The 22485-nt window shown below is 45.8% G+C and overlaps 1 protein-coding gene across 2 annotated transcripts; it reads right to left on the reverse strand.

Moving 5' to 3' along the window:
* Positions 1 to 2030: 2030 nt before the first annotated feature.
* On the reverse strand, positions 2031 to 21305 carry LOC142803267 (solute carrier family 13 member 2-like). 2 transcript variants are annotated; one of them, XM_075888394.1, is made up of 5 exons: positions 21179 to 21305; positions 14485 to 14653; positions 12703 to 12870; positions 10155 to 10292; positions 2031 to 2361 (listed from the first exon to the last, which is right to left on the reverse strand). In XM_075888394.1, the coding sequence occupies exons 1-5, from the start codon at positions 21283 to 21285 to the stop codon at positions 2284 to 2286; spliced, it is 660 nt and encodes a 219-aa protein (XP_075744509.1). In that variant the 5' UTR covers positions 21286 to 21305; the 3' UTR covers positions 2031 to 2283. The 2 variants fall into 2 exon arrangements, with proteins under 2 accessions (XP_075744509.1, XP_075744508.1); XM_075888393.1 differs by lacking the exon at positions 21179 to 21305 and having other exon boundaries at positions 14485 to 14776.
* Positions 21306 to 22485: the final 1180 nt, after the last annotated feature.

A 22485-nucleotide genomic window follows, 5' to 3' on the forward strand; every position in this document is an offset into this window, starting at 1 on the left:
GCGGTCCTTCCCACACCTCATGTACAGGTCAATTTTGAACGAGATATAGCGCAAGGAATACAACGTTATGTTAATACCGGTCACCCAAACTGACTCAAAGGTGTGTCCGGATGAGGCTGAATACCGAGGTCCTGATAACCGTTCCCGAGTGTGATGAAATTTGAAACTAACTGCGAGCTTAGGCAATGCAGCCGGAACGATGGCTTGAGAGCCACTTTTGTGGGAAAAAAATGCGCTCATCTAAAACAAATTAAAATTTTGGTGGCGAGATACGTTTTTCAACCACTTTCGAGATTTTTCAACTTTAGGCGCACCGAAGTAAAAAAAAACTGTGCGCTTCTTAGTCAAAAACAACAAATAAAATGGTATCTTCTGAGTTACTTTTTTTATGCATTAAAATGCTTTATAGAAAAAAAAAGCAATGCAGAGCGCACAAAATGTCTGCATTCCAAATAAATATTCCTCCAAACAACTTAGTGAAACTTGGCACGTAATAACTTGATGCTTGCGCTTTTTTTAAGCAATTCTCACGGTGTGATGGAGTTTTCGTTTTACACCACATAAATGGCGAAACTTGAGGTTTACCGAAAATTCCTAAGCTCTCAATATGATACTTTTCTCAAAAAGACTCAGTTTACTTTTTAAAATCTCGTTGGCTCATCTACCCTTCTGTATAAAAACATTGCATTATTTTTGTTGCTATCTAGTTTTTGGGCGTCACATGTGACCAAGTCAGCTTTGCGGTCGCGCCGTTCAAAATACTTGTACGCAATATAATTACAAAACAGCCACCACAACAAATGCGTATTTAGTTTCCAAAGTACAGCATACTTACCTAGGTAAAGACTCGCTATAGAATCTCACCATGTCACAAGAAAATGTGCAAAATTAGTATGCGACAAAAGAAAGCTAGTGAAAATTTTTATTTTTCATTTATTGTTTCTCAAGGTCATTAGCAACCTCATGGACAGCTCCGAATCGCTGCCAGTAAAAGTTTTAGACGTGAGGGATCATACTGGAAGCGCCAAATACACGGTGCCTGCGCGCGAGGGTAGTTCAACAACTTGATGGGCTAGGATCCGAGGCTACTAGTAGCTCCTTCCTAACCTGTGTACGCTCTTTCGTACGACACAAAAGTACTACTGGAAAAACAATTCAAGACGCGCTTTCCTTTGCACGCGATAGATGAAGGCCGCAAGGCTTCAGAACGACTTTGCTTTTCATCATGGGGGTGTTGGGGCTGTTTTTCGGGAGACACCCGGCTGTGACAACAAAACTGGAACATTTGCTTGAACATCGGGAGTCTCCCAAGAAAACAGGAGAATCGGCAGGTGTGCATGTCCCCAACGATCGTCCGCGTTGACGTTGTGATGCCTGGCGCCTTTGCCGATAACTTCTGCTTCCTATTTCGGCCGTCCGTCTTTTTTCCGACGTCCGATTGTGAGAAGATAGCTTGCATCGACATGACAAGCACGTGTGAACACAAATGGCGCTGCCGCGAGCACTGCAGCACGCTTCGACGCGTTGACAAAAAGGAAATAACGTGACGGCAGCGCCATCTGCAATACAAACGAGAATACAAAAAAGGCACATTTAAGGCCGCTAAGGTTTATGCGCACACCACTCTTGGCTTCCCGCAACTGTGTGCCATTGTGTAGTCCACGACATTGGCGGCAGCACCTGTTCGTTTTTGTCCGCTAGCGTGCGTTCGTGTGAAACGTCATGGGGCTAAATTCGGATCGCAAGAACCATACTCCTTTAGACTGCAGGTTAATGGACCTTGACCTTCACCGCAGAAGGACTTTTGTTACTCCGAATTTCGCACAAGCCGTGATCGTATCATCCCTGTTTTAAGCTACCTATATATAAACACAAACGCCTCACCATCGATGCATAAATTTATTGTGTCATGCATGTCATATAGAGAGTATGTTCGGAGCATTTACAAAAATTGTGTTTTCTCTTGCGATGTATTCCGGAAACGCTATCGCGCCACGGTGCAGTGGGTCTCGCCTAACTTTAATCAACAGGAATCCGTAAATAAAGAAAACTCCAACATGGTGTAAACATGAAAATGAATAACATGTTACTAACGCATTCGCTTTGAAGTATTTCTCGTCAAGAAGCACATACATGCTCTGTCCGGTGGTGTAGATCTAAAAGGAGAGAAAGTGTACCCATTGAAAAACACCAGTAAGTATTTGTCAGTGCAACCTGCTAAATAATAACAACAAGGCTGTCCGTGCCGCACAGGTAAGAGAGGTGGTGTTATGCAACTGGATACTAGACGAGCAGCACGGTACTGGCCGCTATCACCAAATTCACGCACAAGATGGCCTTGAGCAGCAGTCCCAGCCAGTACTGCGAAGTAAAGACGTAAGGCGGTGATCAGAGACGAATTGATTTGAGGAAGATAAATCTCTAATTGCGTCGCTATTGTTACGATTCCAAGAGCACGTGTTCACAAAACCACTATTGAAGGAAGCCGTTCAATATAGACGTGCTTTCGCACAGTCACTGAAAACAGTTATCATGGTAATAAGGCTAAACTGAGGGTGGTCGTGGCCACTTACAGATGTCCCATAACAAATAGGTAGGAAAAGTCTGCCTAACATGAAGTCCATGAGGTTTGAATAGGTGTGGTGAGATTTCTGAACATGAGGCCCATGAGGTGCGACTAAGTGTGATAAGTTTGCTAAACATGAATCACATGATCATGTCTCACTCAACTTGAGCATTCACTTGGCTGTTTCAATGTACTTTCTTAGCTCACGCGTGGCTGCTGATAGAACGTGATTGCTAGAAATGAGACAAAACCTTATGAACCATGGAGGCATGGGAAAATAATGCTGTCAACTAAGTCCTCCTACCCGATTCCTATTTTTAAAGTATCTTCGCCTGCGAGCAGGAAGGAATCAGTCGTAATGCGGGATCTGTCATTAGTGAAGGACGAAGGACGAGCAGTCGTTGCCAAAAAAAAAAGCGTTGAGAGTACAGCGCCTACAGCACAGCGAGCTATGCTAACATGCTCACATCCTCACATCCACGTAAATAAAATAATTACGTCAGCTATCGTTAAAGGAAATCACATGTAGATGCGAAGCTGCGTGAGCTTACGCGTATGCTACGCGGCGCCAGTAACGCTCGCGCTCCTCGCGGCGTTGCACAGGAGAGAAGTCTGGGGAGGCGAAAAGCAAGCAGCGATGGGCCGGTATTCCCTTCTCGTACATGCCAATTACTGCTAATAGGCAATGAGAGAGAGACAGACAGAGAGAGAAACTTTTTATTTCAAGCATGGAAAAATGTCGGGTGGGGCTCTCAGTCCAGAGCTCCAACAGCCGCTGCTGCGTCCCGCGCCCGCTGAACCAGCGCCCGCTGGCCACTCGGGCTTTCATCACGCAGCATGGCCTCCCAGTCTAGTAGGGTAGGAATAGGAGAGGAGTTGGCAGAGCGCCTGGCTGGCGGACGCTGACATTCTAGCGTTACGTGAAATAACGTCGGTACCGCTCCACAGCCAGGGCATTTGTCAGGGTAAGAAGTGGGATGGAGGATGTGGAGGAAATAGAGGTTCGGAAACGTGTTCGCCTGCAGTTTACGCACCGCAGTTGCATCTTCTCGTGTGAGCGTGTGGTTTGGTGGAGGGTACCGAATTCGTTCTCGTCTATAGTAATCGAGAGTGTCTCCATATCCTAGAACTTTCGTGTTTGTGTCCTCCTCATCTGGGTTGGACAGCTCTTCCTCTGGATCCCGGTTAGTGAGTGCTCGGGCAGCTGCATGAGCACAGTCATGACCGGGGAGAGAGGCGTGCCCAGGGGTGCAGACAAGTCTGAACTTGTGTGGCGTGTGGAATGTGGTATTCAAAATTCGGTGTGTGTGTGCTGTGAGACAATACCCCGTGTGAAGACACGGCAGGTATCCATTGAGTCTGTAAAGATTAGAATAACATCTGCGTGAGGAAGGTTTATGGCAGCGTGGGAAATCGCCAGTGCGACGGCACACTCTTCGCCTGCAGATATGTTCTTTGTAGGTACGCTGATTGAGGCTACTACGTCGTGATCATTGTTCACCACTGCTCCAACTGTAAAACTGTGGGAGTGGTGTCTAGCGGCGTCGCAGTATAAAAGAGTGTTTGGAGGAGACTGATTAATGAGGTGCATGAGGTTTTTCACCCTTGCCCGCCGGCGCTGAGCGTTGCGTTCAGCGTGCATATTGCGTGGAAGTGGCGCGACTGTAATTCTTGCTCAGAAGTCAGTGGGTAGCTGTTTCCCTGGTGCGCTGTATTCACATTTATTCGGAGGGTACCCTAGCCTGACGAGTAGTCGCTCTCCCACTTGGGTGCTGCGGAGTCTTCGTAGCTGACTATTACGTTGTGCCTCGGTTAGCTCCCTCAGGTTGTTGTGTACACCCATGGTTAGTAGACGGTTGGTGGATGCGTACGTAGGTAGTCCAAGCGCCACCTTGACAGCTCTACGGAGGAGAATGTCCAGTCTTCTCTCTTGTGCAAGCGTTAGAGTTTCATAAGGCACGTGGTAGGTGATGCGACTTACAATGCAGGCATTAACTATACGTAGAATGTCTTGTTCCTGATGTCCATGCTGGTGATGCGGCGGATCATATGCGTGATTTGAGAAACTTGCTGTTCTAATATTTTCATCGTGTGCGTTGCCTTGAGATCAGCTTGTATATGAAGGCCAAGGACGCGGAGTTTCTGTACGCAGGGAATTACATGGTCCTGTAAGGTGACTGTGATTTGCGGGCTGTTGTCGGGCTTTCGCTGGGGACGACGAATGAATAGAAGTTCTGACGTATTTGCAGAGCACGTTAGACCACCTGCTCGTGCGTATGCTTGAACTGTATTTACTGCTTCTTTGAGGGCATCTTGTATTTGTTCGTCTGAGCCTTTGGTGACCTATATAGTGACGTCGTCGGCGTATAAAGCATGTCGCAGACTTGGAATGGTGGCGAGTAGAGGCGGTAACTTAGCCATGGCGATGTTGAAGAGTGTCGGGGATAACACCGATCCTTGTGGCGTGCCTTTACCCACGAGCTTAATGATGCCACTGCGAAGAGAGCCTAATCCTATGGTGGCCGTCCTGTTTGTTAGGAATGCTTTCACATAGTCGTAAACTCGTCGTCCGCAGCGTGTTGACGCGAGATTCTCCAGTATTAGGTCATGCGAGACGTTGTCAAACACACCGCGGATGTCCAAGGCAAGCAGAGCTCTAGTTTGCGTATAACGGAGCCTGTCCATTACTTCCTCTTTTATTTGGAGAAGTACGTCTTGCGTGGAAAGATGGGCCCGGTACCCAAACAGTGTGTCCGCAAAAAATCCCTGGTCTTCAAGATATGGTTGCAGTCTTTGGAGGACGACATGCTCTATTAATTTACCGAGGCAAGACGTCAACGAGATTGGTCGCATGTTTCCAAGCTCTAGGGGTTTGGCGGACTTAGGAATTAGTGTTATTTCGGCATGTCTCCATTCCTGGGGTAACGTTCCGGATTTCCAGTGAGTGTTTTAAAAATACGTGAGCTGCTCTAGATCGTCGTTGAAGTTTCGTATGAGAGAGTATTGGATGTTGTCTTTCCCTGGCGCTGTGTTGCGCTTGATATTCAGAAGGGCAGCTCGAACTTCGTACCCAGTGATATCAGCATCCAGTGGTGTTGACTCTGTATATGGGTAGTTTTTATATTTTGGCTGAGGGCCTGCAGCGATGTACTTTTCTTGAAGCATCTGCAAGATGGTGTTGTCGTCCCCATCCTGCTTGTGAAGAAGTGTTTGGATGGTACTGCTCGTGTAGGACCTGGTACTTTTCGGGTCAACAAGGGCTCCTAGTATGGCCCACGTGCGTGCAGTGCTTAGTGTTCCATTAGGTGACTTACAAAAGTTGTGCCAATTGTTCCTCGTGAGCTCTGTGGCGTATTGTTCGGCTTGCAACGTGAGTTGAGCAATGCGAAGCTTAAGCTTGCGATTGCGTCTCTGCCTACGGCAGCGTTTTATAAGGCTTCTGCGTGCTTCCCACAGGTGTAGAAGGTGCCGGTCAACACCTGGAATTGCGGTTGTAGTGCTTATCCTCTTGGTCGCTTTATCAAGGTCAGCTTGCAGACAATGTAGCCATTCATTTAAAGGTCTCCCGTTGTTGTCAGTCTGAGAACGTTGTTTTCTAAATGTATCCCAATTAGTGAGACGGACCTTCCACTCTGGAGCATGGGGGTTGGAGATGTGCAGTGTAGTAGAAATTATGCAATGATCGCTACCTAACGTTTCATGTAGATTTGACCAGTTATAATTGCTTAGTCCCCATACAAACGTTAGGTCAGGACACGTATCTCTGGTTGCGCCGGTTCCGATTCTGGTTGGCTCTTGAGGATCTATGAGCAGTGTAAATCTGTGATTGCAGATGAGGCGTTCTAATTTGGTACCTCACGGGTGGCCGATAGGAATCCCCATGACGTGTGTGGGGCATTAAAATCACCAACCACTACAACTTGTTCTCCTAGCTTGCACGTTTCCGCTACAAGGTACCCGAAGTCGTCCCTCCTAGATTTAGGGGAGCTGTAGAAGTTTAGTGTAAACAAGCTCTGCTGACTGCGTTTCTGAGGAATAATTTCAACAAACACATGTGGAATGGATGACGTCAGTGTGTGTTCTATAGTTGCCAAGTGTTTGGATACGAGTATTGCCGCAAGTGATAGTGTTTGTTGATCTGTGTATGTATGGAAGCCCGAGAGGGTAGGTGTGCAATGCGTCTCCTGCAGAGACACGATATCCAGAGGGTGCACGAAAGTGGCAGTGTACTTTTGGGGTTTGTAGCTAGTGGCAATGAGTATTGGGGCCTTGTACTGAATGACGCGAAGCTTTCTTGTATGTGCTGCTTTAGCTCTGTTACAAGTGCTTGGGTATGGGCCTTTAACATATCCCTAAGTTCTACACGGAAATCATTAATTGCCTGGGTGATCATCCTGGTTACTTCAGCCTTAAGCGAGTCTCTCAGTTTGTGAGGGCATCTCGCAGCTCTTGCTGAGTGCAGTTATGTGCGTTAGATGTGAGAGGTACGTTGGGGTGGTTATGTGATGAGGGCGGATGGGAGGAATTAGGTAAAGAATGTTTCAGGCTGGGAGGCCCCACTGCCCAACTCACCTTAGCCGGAGGCGTCTGTCCAGCGGGCGCTGGCTTCTTGGCTGGTGGCGATTCTCGTCTCTCCGCACTCGCGACTCTGTTCTTTTGGGGGATCAGTCCCAGGGCGGTGGTGCTGGTTTTGGATGCGGTTCCTGGCTCGTTGTTTAAGGATTCCAAGGCCCTGTCCTGAGACTTCTCTCTGCTCTTGGATTGGCTGCGCCTCGTTCTGGACCTGGGCCAGTGTCCCTTGGGTGGTGATGTAGGTGGTGGCGCTAACGCGTTCGCGTCCAGTGCTTTCTTGACGTAATGCTTGTTTGGAGGTTTCAGTTATCTCGCAGGACATTTGGGGTGCGTAGCTGGGTGGTCACCCTTGCAGTAGAAGCATTGAGTTGTACAGTCATGCTCCGGCGCTGGTGTCTCAACTCCACATGCTTGGCATTGGCGTTTTGTCGGGGTTGGACACACGTCTGCCCGATGTCCAAGTGCAAGGCAGATTGTGCAAACTTGTTTGCGAGGTCAGTGAATGTAGCCCCGGTATTCCGCGTGGTAGTAGTAAACATACCATGGATTTTGAAGGCCTGCAAAAGTTATCAACGCCGTGTTTGCGGATCCCATCATTCGGGCGTGCAAGACTTCGGCGTCGGGTGCGTAGATGTTGTCGAGGAGTTCGGTGGGGTGAAGTATTCTTCTCGGGGACGATGATGACTCCCTTACAAGAATTGCCAGGAGCGGCTACATCAGCTTGAATTTTATATCTCTGCGATCCTAGATTTAGTGCAGTGACGGCTTGCAACTTTGTAACAATAGTTTCGTCTGGTGTGCTTGCGATCGCTATATTGCGTTCCGATTGGATGCGAAAAAGGAGCTTGTTGACTGTTTCTCCTGGCAACCCAGCAGTCATGCAGATGGCGCGTGCCAAAGCGTGATGTGCCCATTCACTGAGGCGAAGGCCTCCTCGTGGTCGGAAGATCACCTTTAAGTCATGTACAGGTAGGGGTGGTGGCCGCGGGGTCACTTGATTTTTGGCAGGCAAGGGCTCGCGTGCGGAATTCGTTGCGGTCTTTGGCTTGCGTCGGCGGGTAGCAGTGAACCAAGAACCATCGTCCGGATCCATTAGATATTCGTTGATGTCTGCAGCATCCATTGCTGCTGATTCAATGGTAGAAACAGGAGAAGTCGTGCCTAAGCAGTGTAGCTCAGGCACACACCGAATGTCACTGCAACGCGCTCGGCGTTCGCGCGAACGCGGCCAAGCGCCGAAAGTTGCAGCGGCGTCGGTGCGGTGTCACGGAGACGCCGCTGCATCGGCCATGCCTGGTGACCAGAAAGTTGTTGAGAAGAGCACTTTCACGTTTCGAAACACTTTAAACATATTTGGCTGTGAAAGTCCTTATGTGAAAGTCGAAAGTAGGTCTGGTCAACGAGAGCGCGGTGGACAAAAACCCATAGAAGCGTCAAAGGACTGGGAGGAGCGGTGGAAAAATACGTCCGTTCCGTTCCACGGCCGAGTGAAGACATCGGGCAATGAGAGACAGAAGGTTCCGATTGGACATGAAGGCCCGCTGTCCTCTTTTAGTTAACGTTGATGCTGAGAATTTTTATTGTTCAACAACGCACACGAGACATCTCCCACCAGCACTGCCTTGGAGGTTCAGATCCAGTGCCTGTATGTATGAGTGACCAGACAACGGTTGTGCAGAGCGAACCGTAAAAAAATAGCTACCAGACTTTGCCTGCGTCAGCGTTGCGATGCGAGAGAGGGTGGAGCGTATGAGCGTGGGAGGGGACGCGCAACCACAATAGAGCATAAACGCCGCGGAAAGGGTACCCCGAGGAGAGAGAGGGGACGAAGCGTAGGCTAGCAGACGCTGCTCGCGTCGGCGTTGCGAGGGGAGAGTGGAGGGATTGTAAAAAATGAAGAGGGGGGGGGGACGCGCGTGTGCAGTCAGGGTGGTCACGCCGCACGCTGGATTCAACTCGACCATAAGATACTTCCCATCTAATATGCTACTAATCGCGAAGCACTGTTGGCAGAAAATTAGGAACACGTATAATTTCCAATTAGTCATGTCACTCAGCAATTTGTGCAATGATACACATCTATGTGAACTACCCAGCGCTAGGAGCATGACTTGATAAGACAACTTTGACCAACGACTATAGAAGTTGCGCCCCTCTGTGATGGAAAATACGAGCATACTTTGCGCTTGACAGGAAAGAACATTTGCACTGTTAGGTTAATATACTGTTAGAGACTGCCATTTAGACGAAACAGATTTGCCATTTTCAGGACATGTTTTACAGATACGCGAGTCTGTATTTTTGGAATACCCATTACCAAGATCTCCTTTTGCCAGCCAAGAATTTCACTGCCAGAAGAACACGTAGAAATCATATTTTATGCAGTGCTGCGCCCTTCTGATCATCCGTCTTAGCCACTATGTAATGGTGTACAAGAAACACAAATTAAACCAATCAGTATGATGAATCCTTCGATTTCCATTTCGGCATTTCGATAACCAGTACCACCATATAACCAGATTTTATTTATACACAAAAAAGAACAACTGTACGCTCCATTTGCTTTTTCTCTTCCAAAAACTCTATCTATTCCTATCATGTGTTCTTTCTATGGATATTTGTTCATGCACTTTCAGCAAAATAACCGGGAGCAACTTGCGCTATAGCGGCGCAAGGCTGGACACACAGTAGAACTGATTCACACCTAAACCTTGTCCTCACCTTCGAGGTTTCGCTAAGCTTCTGCTAAGTTTTCCGAGGTTATACTAGGTTTTGGTGAATATTGCGTGGTTAGGCTAGGTGTTGTAGGGGATCGCTAATATTTTCTAAATATTTCGAGTTCATGCTAAATTTCCTCAGTTTTGCGAGGTTACGGAAAGTTATGATAAGTATTGTGCGGTTGTACTAAGGATGGCCAATTTATGAATTACTCTCTGGAAATCATCGCTGCCTTAAATGTAGTCGTGCTAGATAGAAATGTTATCTCAAGCGCAAGCTAGAGATCACATGTACTCACCAGTTCTGCGCTTCGAATCGGGGCGTACAGATGTAGGAACACGAGCGGCGTGCTCGTGTAGGGCACCAGCATGACGCAGCGAGACTGCATCACCACGGGCAACGCGAAGTATAACGGGTGCAGCTTGAATCGTTCCGACTGTGTTGAGTTGGATAAAAAGACACAAGAGAGCTTTATTATTTCATCCGCCACTCTCCACCCCCTTCTGCGCACGTCCATGCGTGCCAGTATCAGTCTGTCCTGCCCCACCTGCCCCGCTCCGCTCCTATCAGTGACTCCAGAACAGTCTTAATATACACGGTGTAGGTTTTATTATTAATCATTCAGGCTTAACGTCCCAACATCACCATATGATCATTAGAGAGGCTATGGTGGGGGACTCCAGAATTTTCAACCACCAGTGGTTCATTAATGTGCACCTAAACCTATGCACACTGGCTTCAAGCAATTTTGCCTCCATTGAGAAACGATGCAAGTTTCCCAAGAGAAAATTCCACAGGCGACACACAACCCCCCTCCCCCAACCTTCTTTTTTTCTTTGATGGTAAAGCTTTTTCACACAGATCTGCAGCAGCACTGTTTACTTTGTTGTTACAACATAAGTTATAGTAGCCCAACGGGAGCGGTAATAAAGTGACTCCTACTGTCCTACTACTCAGTGCCTTTGTGACTCTTACACAGCACACGTTAAAGAACACCAGATGGTAGAAATTTCCGGAGCCCTCTACTAAGGCGCTTCTCGTAATCATATGTTTCAGGTTTTCGACGTTAAATTCCAGACAATATTGTTTTAAGCAACGGAGTAATACTTTTCCAGATCGGGGGCGTTGCCACGCGTATTATATTGATGTATTCATATCTCCCCCGCGAAGACTGTTCGTGGCGCGCAGCTCACCATGCCGCTACTTTCAGCAGCTTTGTGATTGTTTAAAATCATTCCTTTAGAATAGCGCAGGACGTGAGCAATCGTGTTTATTCTGAATCTAACACGGTGATCAGCGATAAGGTGTGATTGTTCGAGGACGTATGTATGAATGCCAACGCGTCTTACTGTGGAAGAAATTATCAATTTCCGGCCGTCTGTTCACCGCTATCAATGCACTGCGCGTATTATTTCTGTCTTCAACACTTCGACTGCTGCATTCGTCAACGTCATGACCACGTGAAAATACCATGCATACAAAAACTAAAGGTCCACCTATCCAGTCCATTATATAGTCTAAGGAGTGATGTCAGATTATCTGATGAAACTTGTCAGGACGTTATGTCCGAACTTAAAGTTTCATGTGAAATGTCCACTAACTTTAGCGCCCTATCAAATTTCTTTTAGGTTGATTGGATTTCAGTTATCTACTTAAAGTTAGGTACGGCAACATGAGGCTGTTTGAATCAAGCAAGACGTTCTTTACGTCACGAAAATAAGCCGATTTGATTGGTTGGCAAGTCTATGCTGATTCTGTCTAGTAGGAGTAGGGATGTACTAAGCTTTAATTTATCCTTAGTTTGTAAACGACATTTTCTCTGCCGTCAAGTTTCTTATGAGTAAACTAACGGATATTCTGCCACTATACTATCCATGGGAATCGGCAATGCATGGCGCTTCAACCGGTATGGGAATGATGGGTGTAGTGAACGAATTTGTCTAAGGTTCATACTTCTCGCTTCGTTTGGCTTGATATGGCCTGCATTCACTTTGTTGCAAGACGCGGTTTAGCAAACATTTACATATCGGGTTGGGAGAAACGCTTCATTGAATGCGTCTGTGTGTGCGTGCATGAATTCACCGCGTGATTTGTATGTTGCTTACTGTCACCGCTCACCTAGTTCCACCAAATAAGATACTCCATTTTAACTATTCATTAAATTAAGGAAGTTTTCTGCGTTTAAACATCCACCTAGAATCTGAAGGTTAAAGGCAGTTATAAAGAAAGAAAAAGCGGCGACAGTGGAATACAGGAATGACACACTGCGTACGCAACATTCAGTAGCTTCACTTCACCCCTAAACATTTTAGGCTAGCCAATTCAAATCTAGCTCCCACGTTCATTGCACATATATACCCCATAAATGGGACGGGGTGATAGCCAACATGGTAGCTCAGCTGCAATAGCATCGGATTTGTTATTCGAAGGCCACAGGTTTGGTCCATGCTCATGGCAGGGATCCAACCTTTTATCCATTTTCTTCCACTTTTCTTTCTTCACATCAACATAACAATTACTACCCCCTCCCTGTATACTTTCCTTGGCATATTTGTCTGTTATATCTCGTTAATATTAGGTCTAACACAGAAAAAACAAGCCATTAACTTTTTTACTTCGCTCGTTCAATTCAAATCTGGACGAAAAGTTCACAGCGATCCATACTTTTATTCGAAACGAACGCCAAAACAAAACAATAAACAATGTCACAAGTGTGTTCGAAGCCGCAAGCACGAAGACCAGGCGAATTAGTGTGGTATACTCATCATTCCCATGAAGGCTGAACGACCGCATCGCCAGAGCTCCTTCTGGGTAACATAGGAAAATCTATGGTATCTGCCGCTCACTAGATGTATCAGCTTGTAGACGAGACGGGGTCCGGCTGCGACGCTGTCCACTTCACAGACCAGCGCCGTCGCAGCCATCAGTGCGACAAGGCACCACGCGGAGTGCGTCCTCGTGTCCATATTTTCCAGCAGTACCGTCTCCAGCAACCACGAGGGCGCCACTGAAGCCTGAAAAGCGTCAATCTCTGCTAGAAAGGCGTCGAAGCAAATCTTCGTGGAGATATGCCTGTAGTCATAAGCTTATGAATTCAAGAAACAATAATGCCAAGAAAGTTATAGTGCATAGTTCTTTATTGCTGTAGTATAAAAATTGTGGCATCGAGATTGATGTACCCGAACATTAAGTAGAACTTTGCCATCACAGACGTCCGAATGCTCAACCAAATCACCCAGCCAATTATTTGCCAGAAAAGCTACTTTTTGTGTGCATTTTCAACGCAAGTGGTCAGCTTGAACATTCAAGAATACATGCGTCTATGGCCAAAATTTAGGATAAGAACGCCAGAAGATGCCTGAAACATAAACATTGATGGGTACTAACTGTTTCCTATAAATATTTAAATCATCTGAATGCAGCCTCTAAGATATACGGAATCATTTACATTATGGGTTGGGAGAAAGGCTTCATTGAATGTGTCTGTGTGTGCGTGCGTGAATGCACCATGTGATCCGTATATTGCTTACTGTCACAGTTCACCTAATTTCACTAATTTAGAGACCCCGTTTGAAGTATTCCTTCAAAAAAGAAGTTTTCTGCGTTTAGGAATCACTCCACCTGGAATGTGAAGGTTACAGGCAGTTAGAAAGAAAAAGAAGTGGCGATAGTAAAGTCCATGCAGGAATGACAAACTGCGTAGGCAAGTGTAGTCGTAGTCCATGTTTGCGTTCGGCTTAGTGTTACTGACGAGAAAAACGGAAGACCTGACGTAAATAAACGAAGCACAAGCAAACGTACTTGGTACAATCATGCCTACTTTTTGCACCATGCACGTCTACACTTTTCATCTTTTCTGATTCTTTACTAATTGTATTGTCAAATCAATAAATGAGCGCAGCACAATCACGAACTTCGCCTATCTAATCTCGTTTATTGTTCTATTTTTCTTGCGGCTTTTCAGTGTCTCGCTAACGTGAAAGCATTGCGACTCGCGTAGCTTACGTGCATTAAAGGAAATTGCTTGCAAAATATATTTTCATCGGAACTACATTGGCTGTACAGAGTTGCCCGTCATGGAACGTAGTTTCGTAATACAAAAGAGGAGCCCGCTGCAACTACAGTGAATGCTGGAGCAAAGGGAAAGCTCTGACCACTCAAAGTCAGCAGTTTATGTTTTGTTAATTTATTACAGTATTCAGAGCTAAATGCCGAAGCTCCATCTCGTTTTTATGGGTTAGCCTATCGGAGAACCTTGTGAACTTATGACGTTTATAGACAGGAATACACATGTGGTGTAGAATAGCTTACTATAAAAAATTGAGGGCATGAACAACAGAAAAGCACAGAAACACATGCATACTATGGATGGTCAAATGTTAAATCTTTGAGTATTACTTTTTGTCAAGTTGTAAAATAGTTACTGTGCATGGAAATATATTTGACGCAACGTATTGCAACTATCAAGAAACATTATCAGCCATGACAAATCGCTGCTAGGTCGTGCTGGACACTATCTTGATTAAGAAGAAGTTCAAAATACTGTTTCGTTCATAAGACTTGAAGATGTTCGGACGTTTGAGGATAGGTCCATTTTCAACCAATGTAAGTCATCTTGAGCAACATACTTCGGCAATGACTTGCAGGGCACTTCCTCCAAGTCGCACCATGATCAGCTCCCAAGGCATGTGGCGCAGTACCTGTGGCCAGGTGAACACGTGATCTGTGGGCGTGGCCCTTTGTGGCAAGCTGGCGGCCACCACGGCACACAGCGAGGACACTGTCGTCCAGTCAACCCTGATTGGATAGAAGAACGCTTGAGTTGTTGGAGTCGCGCTCGGGGTCCCAGTAAAGGGTACTTCACTAGTGTGGCTTAAACGAAGAATTAAACACAAGATGCGCACCCAGAGCATAGGTGCATCAGCCATTCACCGCAGCTTTTCGGGCTAGTTTATTAAAAGTATCAAAAGGTGTCATAGTACTAACAGACACCGTCAAAGAAGGCCTTAGGGAGACACAAGTGCTCGTTGCGGTTTGTCCCTGTCTTTCGTGCTTGTCAGCGATACGACACCTTTTAGGCCATTCATGTCTGCAAGAAAGTGATGCTAGAATCTTTTCGTTCCCAATTTAAATAGGTTTTGGCTGCTAATGCGAATAGTAAGCGTAGTAATCATTCATTTTGTCATGCTTATCTCAAATATTACGTTTGGCTGAGCAGTGGTGTCGGCATCTTGGCTGTAGTTGTGCAAAAGTTGAAATTTTCAGGGGAGACCTCTGACGCTAGTGGGAAAATCGTCTACCTCGAATACGCGAATGATGCTGGGTGTCACGGGAATGAGAACAAAAAACGACTGCACAGAGTGTGTATGCGGGTACGGTAGCAGTTGCTGTGAGCGGAGTTTACAATCATCCGTTGGTCGCAACCGACTATTAGCGATGTTATGAATGGTTACACCTCGCTGTGACGAGATATCTGCCAAAAGAGAAGCGATACTGTCAGGAAAGCGTTTGTTTGTTCCTGGTTTATTACGATTCTTAATCGACAATGAAATACATATTATATTGATGTTAATGCTGGACAACCTCTTGTTTGAGCGTGCTTTGTACACGGAAACAGGTTGCACAATGACACTTTCATGTAGTTTATACCCGAAAGCATATTTCTGCAGCGCGGTTTTTGATCGCAGACACAAAGACATATGATGATGCGCGCTTATAATGGCCTTGTCAATTCATGGTCATCCTGACTCTTCTGCACGTATTACTTCAAGATTTGTCTACACGACCTAGCGTCACCTTTAAGAGGATCGACATGTACAGCTGTGCGCTTTCGATGCCATGGTCCAAGCCATGTAGTAAAAAAAAACTTGTAGAAACCATCAGGTGACCGCCTATTAACTTAGCCATAACGAAAGCACTATGAAAATATTAAATCCATCACGTAAATGATAGTGCTACCTTCTATAGATGCCTGGCATTAGCTGTGACACCATCCGGGTCTCAAGCGAATAGTAGTCTTAAGGTCTTACTCACAGGCCATACTCGCTCAAAGAGACGATTATTAATTATCGGCGTCCAATGCTCTAAAACTGCGCAAGGAATATGAGGGGCGCTGTACACGGGCCTCTAGTATTTTCACCTGCATCGAAAATACGGCCGGGATTCAATCCGGCTACACTCAATTGAGGAATAACTGTTATCCTTAAGCTTGTCGACTCAAGCAACCAAGATCGCATATAGGAAACACCATGGAGCTATCGCTAGTACTTCGCTGTCGAAGCATCGTCACTCACACTTTTATCAAACAGCGCAACATGTTGGGAGTAGTGATACAAAACGGCACACAATAACGACTTAGAAAGCACAGACAGAACGAGAAAACTAACGCACAAAAAACGGACAAGAAAAAAAGGGCACAGATGCGCCTGCCTGTGCTCTCTTCCTTTTTGTCTATTTTTTGTGCAAAATGCCATCCACAATAAAATACCAACTCGCCCAACGCTCAATTCTTCTGAACTACCTGAAAAATCTGACGAGGTCCATGGGTAGGCGCCACTGAAAATTACCGAGAAAAACCCATCCTGTAAGTGATGCAGCAGCCTTGTATACTTAATCGGCCTGTATGACAAAAAAATGGCCCCATATCTGCATGTTAATCTGCAAATGTCATCGAAAGACGATAGTCTTGCGTCTGGAGAGATTGAACAAAACGTTGATTTGATGCTCTGCGCAAGAAGATCGGTGAATGGTATTTTGGAGGCGCTGCGTTAGACTGCCTCGAGCATGCAGCGGAGGCGAACGAGCGCACCAAGTCACGTCACCTGTGAGACATGAGCGCTATCTTGCAGTTATCTTCGAAAACAAAATGCGTGACTCTGAGACGCGCACGCACGTCCGTCTCAGAGGTGATAAGGTGTAGAACGCAAGGTGACGGGTAGGTGCCACCACCGTGTCGTCTTAGCAAAGCGTTGGAGACGCTTCCCATTTCCGGCAAGCGTTGCATGGGCAGCGCCGCGTGATAAACGGTATGGTTCTTAGAATAACTTATGTATGCCTTTTCTAGTAAAAGAGGCACATACAAAATATATACGTGTTGTTATGGTGCTTCAGTACGCTTGTGCGAATAGTGAATTTCAAGGGTCGAAGTGAATTCGAAGTGAATAGTGATTTTGGTCGAATAATTTAGAATCGAATTCAAATAGTATGTATGACATATAAAAAAGAGAATATTTATCATAGCCGAACTAACCTGCACGATATTTCTTTTGAATTGAAATAGGGGCTCTATGCAAATGCCTTTTTTTTCGTTGAAAGGAAGTCGAAACAACCTTGATTATTAGTTTCGGTAGGATCCGAGTGATAACCTGTAAGATACATAACGTTTTAAAATTTATTTTACTTAATTCATATAAACCATCAATGACAAGCTTAATAAAATGGATTGATTTGAGGGTAACATGTTCCTTTAAAGGGGCCCTGCAACACTTTTTCAAGTATCCATGGAGCCAGTAAACATGCTTGTCGCCTCACAAATTCACCGCCGCAAAGTTTCTAGAATTGGTCCAGTACGAGCGGAGTTCCAAAAATTTGTCGCATGCTGCAATTGCATTCTCCATTTTTGACCCGTCAAAAGATCTGGAAGCTAAGTAGGGAAGGATGGCACGAGAATAGAAAAAAAACGTCATGATCACCTAGCGACCTTGAGCATCTTTTCTCTCTCTTTTTTCTTCGAATACGAGGCCTTTCAGTGCAACCGTGCACTTACTTGTGGACAAGCGGTGGCCTCACGCGGCGGTCCGATAACGACGAGCGCGCCATTCTCAAATCAGCCAGTAACTGTGACCAGAGCCGTATTTTCTTTCTTGGCTGTGACAAGTGATTTTTGAGCCTGTAGTGTCATTTGCTGAGGGAAGAGAGAAATTTTCAGCTTTGAAAATTTATTGTGAATTATTTCAGGCCGCGTGCTGCGCAATAATACTTGCCTCGCGTGTTCTCGGTAGCCTCTACTACCGATCGGCAACGTTTTTTGACCATCCTCAGCAAGTGTTGCAGGGCCCCTATAAATCTGAGGGGAGGCTTCGCGGCAAAGCGAATTTCTCTTGAAAAAATACTTTCACGGTGTCACACTAGCACAATGCAGTGAAACCACCTTTACAGGCAGACTATTGTACATTAATTTGTTCATTGCGAATACTTAGAAAATATTGGATAATTTAAACTGAAATCGAAGCGAATTCGAATACTCACCTATTCGTTCGAATATTCGAAGCATTCGAATATTCGCACAAGCCTATGCTTCATATATGTGCGATAGTTGCTTTTTAATTGACAACCGCACAAGTATGAACGCTGAATCTTGAGCAGCATTGGTGGGCGCTGCGCATGGGGTCAGCCGTTTGGGGTAAGACAGACAGGCAGGCAGGCAGGCAGGCAGACGGACGGACGGACGGACGAACGGACGGACCAAAATTTTTGTGTCGAAGGTCCTCAAGAAAGACTATCGTCTTTAAAAAGCGCAGACAGGCTGTTGGGAGCGTAAGACGTGGTTGGTTTGCTAAAACCAAGTACATTACAGCGTATGCACCTTACACTTTGTATGCAGGATCCTCAAATACCGCAATAAACGCGAAAATTTGCCATCTGCATCGTGGTTGTCAAAGCAAACGGTCCAAGTAGTCTGACGTGAATGCAGGCGATAGCAGTACGCCTTTGTCTTAAAAAATTAAGCCGTCAAAGACGAAGCTGCGTTATGTTCCAAGCATTGTATGTGAAGTCATCATCAAAACATAAGCCATGCCGTGACACGACGACCTTATCTCATGATGTCATGACGTCACACACGACGTCATGACAACACATACCATACAAGCATGGTAGGTGACTTCATCATCACGTCATAAGCCATGCTGTAACATGACGACCTTATCTAATGACGTCGTCGCTTGGCACTACGTTGACCTACCCGAAGGATAGGTGAAACGTTTCTGACCTGAAACCATTATATGGTTATGAGTGATGCCGAAGTAGAAGACTCCGAAAATTTCGACCGTCTGGCGTATTTTAAAGTGCATTGAAATCACGTAGCACGCGGTCCTCAACCATTTCGCCTGCACAGAAATACGACCGCCGCCGCCAGGATAGAAGCTGCACCCTCGAGTCAGCAGCAGAGCACCCGGTCATTCACCGCGGTGGACGATATTGGAGGAAAAGCAACAGAACACAGCAGTCTTACAGTGCGCGAGCAAAGTAGGCAATAGTGTGCTGCCTACACATCACTGCCTCATAATGGCATAAATGTTGGAGGAAATTATCAGTTAAGGCGCTTTTGGTCTGCGAGCTGTCTTTGGGAGTGTCTTGTCTGGCCGTCGCCCTACATACACTGTAAGGACACAAACAGTCCACAAGCGGTCTTTCGAAGACTCCGCCCGTGCCTTGCCGTGCTCACAGTCTTTTGTTGGCCCATTCTGTAGTCACATTGGAGGCACACGCAGCGACACCGACTAAACTTGGACACCTGCACCTGATTTTCAGCTATGCTCCCGGCTCTGTCTTTGTCCCTCTCCGGCTACGTGGCGCAGCTCCCGCGCCATGATCCACGGTGATGAGAGACGGGATGGTTAGACACAATAGGGAAGCAGTGAAAATACTTCTGTTGTGTGCTGAAGCTGCCTATTCAGACGCTGGGGAAGCCTAGGAGAGGGCATTGTTAACTCCCCCAAGATTGCCCGCTTCGTGGTCGTTTGAAACAAAGACATGCGGAAAATTTTTGTTCAGTCGCAGATATCCAGCAAACACAATGAGGACAGGTCTGTGGATGTGCTTGCTGGTGTTTTCAGTCTGCCATAATATTACACTACGCTTAAATGCTGTCTTTTCAGACGTCGTCGTCGGCCTAGTGAGACCATGTGGTCTCGCGACTTCGTCAGCGGGCGACTCGTTGGCCGATGGTTTGCGTCTGCCTTGTGTATTCGTCGGGGTCATTTCAGTGTCGTATCACTCTAGTGTAAACGCGCCTTTACAGACACCTTGGTCCTACTTACCAGAGGCCCTTCTCCGTGTCCAAAATAAGCGAGGTGCCGATGGCAATGAGCAGCAAGACGACCATATGGGATTTCTCGCGTCCTGCACACGAGTTGCAGGGAAGTCACGTTTACGCTCAATGTTCCACTAACCACTTCTTTCGAAGGTGCCTGCCACTACTGGAAAGTAATGAACTGATCTCGAATCCCAACAACGTCTCCTTTCATTTTTGCCAACATGGAAGGTTCGGACAATCACAGCGCTGCAGCAATCACCAATGACCTGATTTGAGTGAGCACCGGGATTAATTTCCAATCCAGTGTGCATCTTTAGTATATACTCTCTACAATTGCGGATGAGGATGGAGATTACGTTCAAAGCATCTACACTTTCCAGAAATGCATTGCAGGATTTAGTGCCATGTTCGAGACTCTCTAATCAAGGGTCTCAAACACGTGGCCCGTGAGTCGCTTGAGGCCCTTGTACCCACGTGTCTGCACCTTTTGCTAGCGGCTTGGCGCCATCTTTACAGTCTTGATTCCATAATTATTTTCTTAATGAGTATGTTCATGAGATTACACAGGCGTACTGCTGTTGAGGCATACAATCAGATCACCACGTGTAAAACATAGCCGTAAATTAACAAAAAACTCTAAATATGAATATCGACGTGCACTTATCAGTTATTCTTCAGATCTGCTTCGTATAGGTGTATTTAAGGATACCTAACGCCCGCTACGACCCCTTCCAAAATAGCCCACATACGAGATATGGGAATTACATTGTTTCAAACAAGCTTACCAATGGTAACGTAGCCTAAAATTTCGTTCAAGCTCCCATGACTAATGAAAGTGCAGAAAGACGTCAGTCCCTCTCGAAACAGATGCCTTAATACGAAAAAAAGGAACGGGAGGGTGCTTATGTAGCTAATGCATGCCTGTATGCGTCGACTCTTGCCATACCTGGTAACTCCAGCAATGTTTTTTTTTTTTTGAAACCACTTTTGACGACACCAATTAACAAAACCATGCGGGCCTGACTTATATAGCAAGTATAAACCTTTACGCTGATTTCAGGCACCGTCAGCACTCGTATATCTACATATCATGTCTCATAACATGTGCTTTCGTTGATTACCGTGGCTGTGCCAGTAGTAGCTTTAGCAGAACATTCAGTAACAGCGTTAGTGTTTTGCAAGGAAAGCTTCAGTGGTGGACATAAGGTGCTTATTCCGTGCAAATTTACCCTAAGCAGCACCGATACAAGATATACGAGCAATATGATTATTTGAAGGGCACTCACGACAAGCCGTCTTCCTGTTGGCATTTTACCTTGCAGGCTTCGTGAATGGCAGTGCGTGATGCTGGTGTTGAAGCCAAGTCTCTGCAAAGTATACTATATTTGTACATATCTGTAGAAAATTTTACCATTACTGTTTTCCGAGGAATGTCGTATGCTTAATTATTGCGAACTAGCTTCTTAAACAAAGCTTGTATGGTCAGCCCTACTTTCGTACTATAAATTTGCACCTGGCACGCTGAAATCGAATGACATTTTAACTGTCATACGGCTGAACGCGGTTGTTAAGCCCTCAAGTATTCTTGACACGATATTCTCAAGAAGAAAGGTATTTCTGGCAACTTACTGCAGCACGTTCAAGGGAATACCATACAAGTAATCGTTCAATAAACCTTAATGTGGTGTTCTTGAGAAACTGTCTTATGTATATGCTATAAGGACTACGTGATTTTCAGTCAGTACAAAGCGTGTAATGTTTAACGCCGGCGCAAGAATGGCGCTAACTTAAACTGCCCGGATCAAATTTTATGCCCATGCGTAATTACGCAGTGGCATGAACGTGCCATGAACCGCTGCTCTGGTACCATATAGTACTGAGCACGTAGTTTGAAGCTTGTGGCTTAATATAGCAAGATGTTGGGCTAGTGTTTTGGTTAAATGGTCAAAAGTTAAGCGTACGATGTTTTTAGCTATTTTAAAAAACGCCCCTATTCAACAGTTGGGGGGCTGTCTCTGGGCCGTTTCTGCATACAAAAATCTTGACAATTCAGTGTGCTATTCACTTTACTAGAGGTGAGCAACAATCTCCCTAATAGCGTATGATGCACGAGTAGGTAGAACGAAAGGCGAACGCTTTATAGTTTTACATAAACTTTGCGGTGCGGTTTCCATCACAGGCCACAGCGGCATCATTTCAGTGGGGGAGAAATGCAAACGCCCATGTAAATCGAATCAGGACCACGTGCAGCCCTGACAGCTCATATTAACCTTAGTGCCACGTACTTCACCACCATATGCAAGTCTGAGCACGTGAAACTTCAGAAATAGTTTACATAATTATGTTCGCAGATATTGAAGTATATAAGTTTAGAGGAGTTCATTAGATTGAAAGAAATGATGAGCAGCTTAGTGCACTACATGTACGTTCTTCTGTAGAGAGTAATATGCAGTCTTGCTAACAGAAAGGATAAGCTGCTATTAGGCGCATTCTTGTCGCAAGCTACCACAGGTTCAGTGCTCATAATAAACGACTAGTATCTACTACTGTTCTAGACTAGTCCCCATTCTATTAAGGGAGAAGGGTTTTATTG

This window comes from Rhipicephalus microplus, chromosome 3 (genome assembly GCF_043290135.1).
Source record: "Rhipicephalus microplus isolate Deutch F79 chromosome 3, USDA_Rmic, whole genome shotgun sequence".
In the NCBI taxonomy this organism is placed as follows: Eukaryota; Metazoa; Arthropoda; class Arachnida; order Ixodida; family Ixodidae; genus Rhipicephalus; species Rhipicephalus microplus.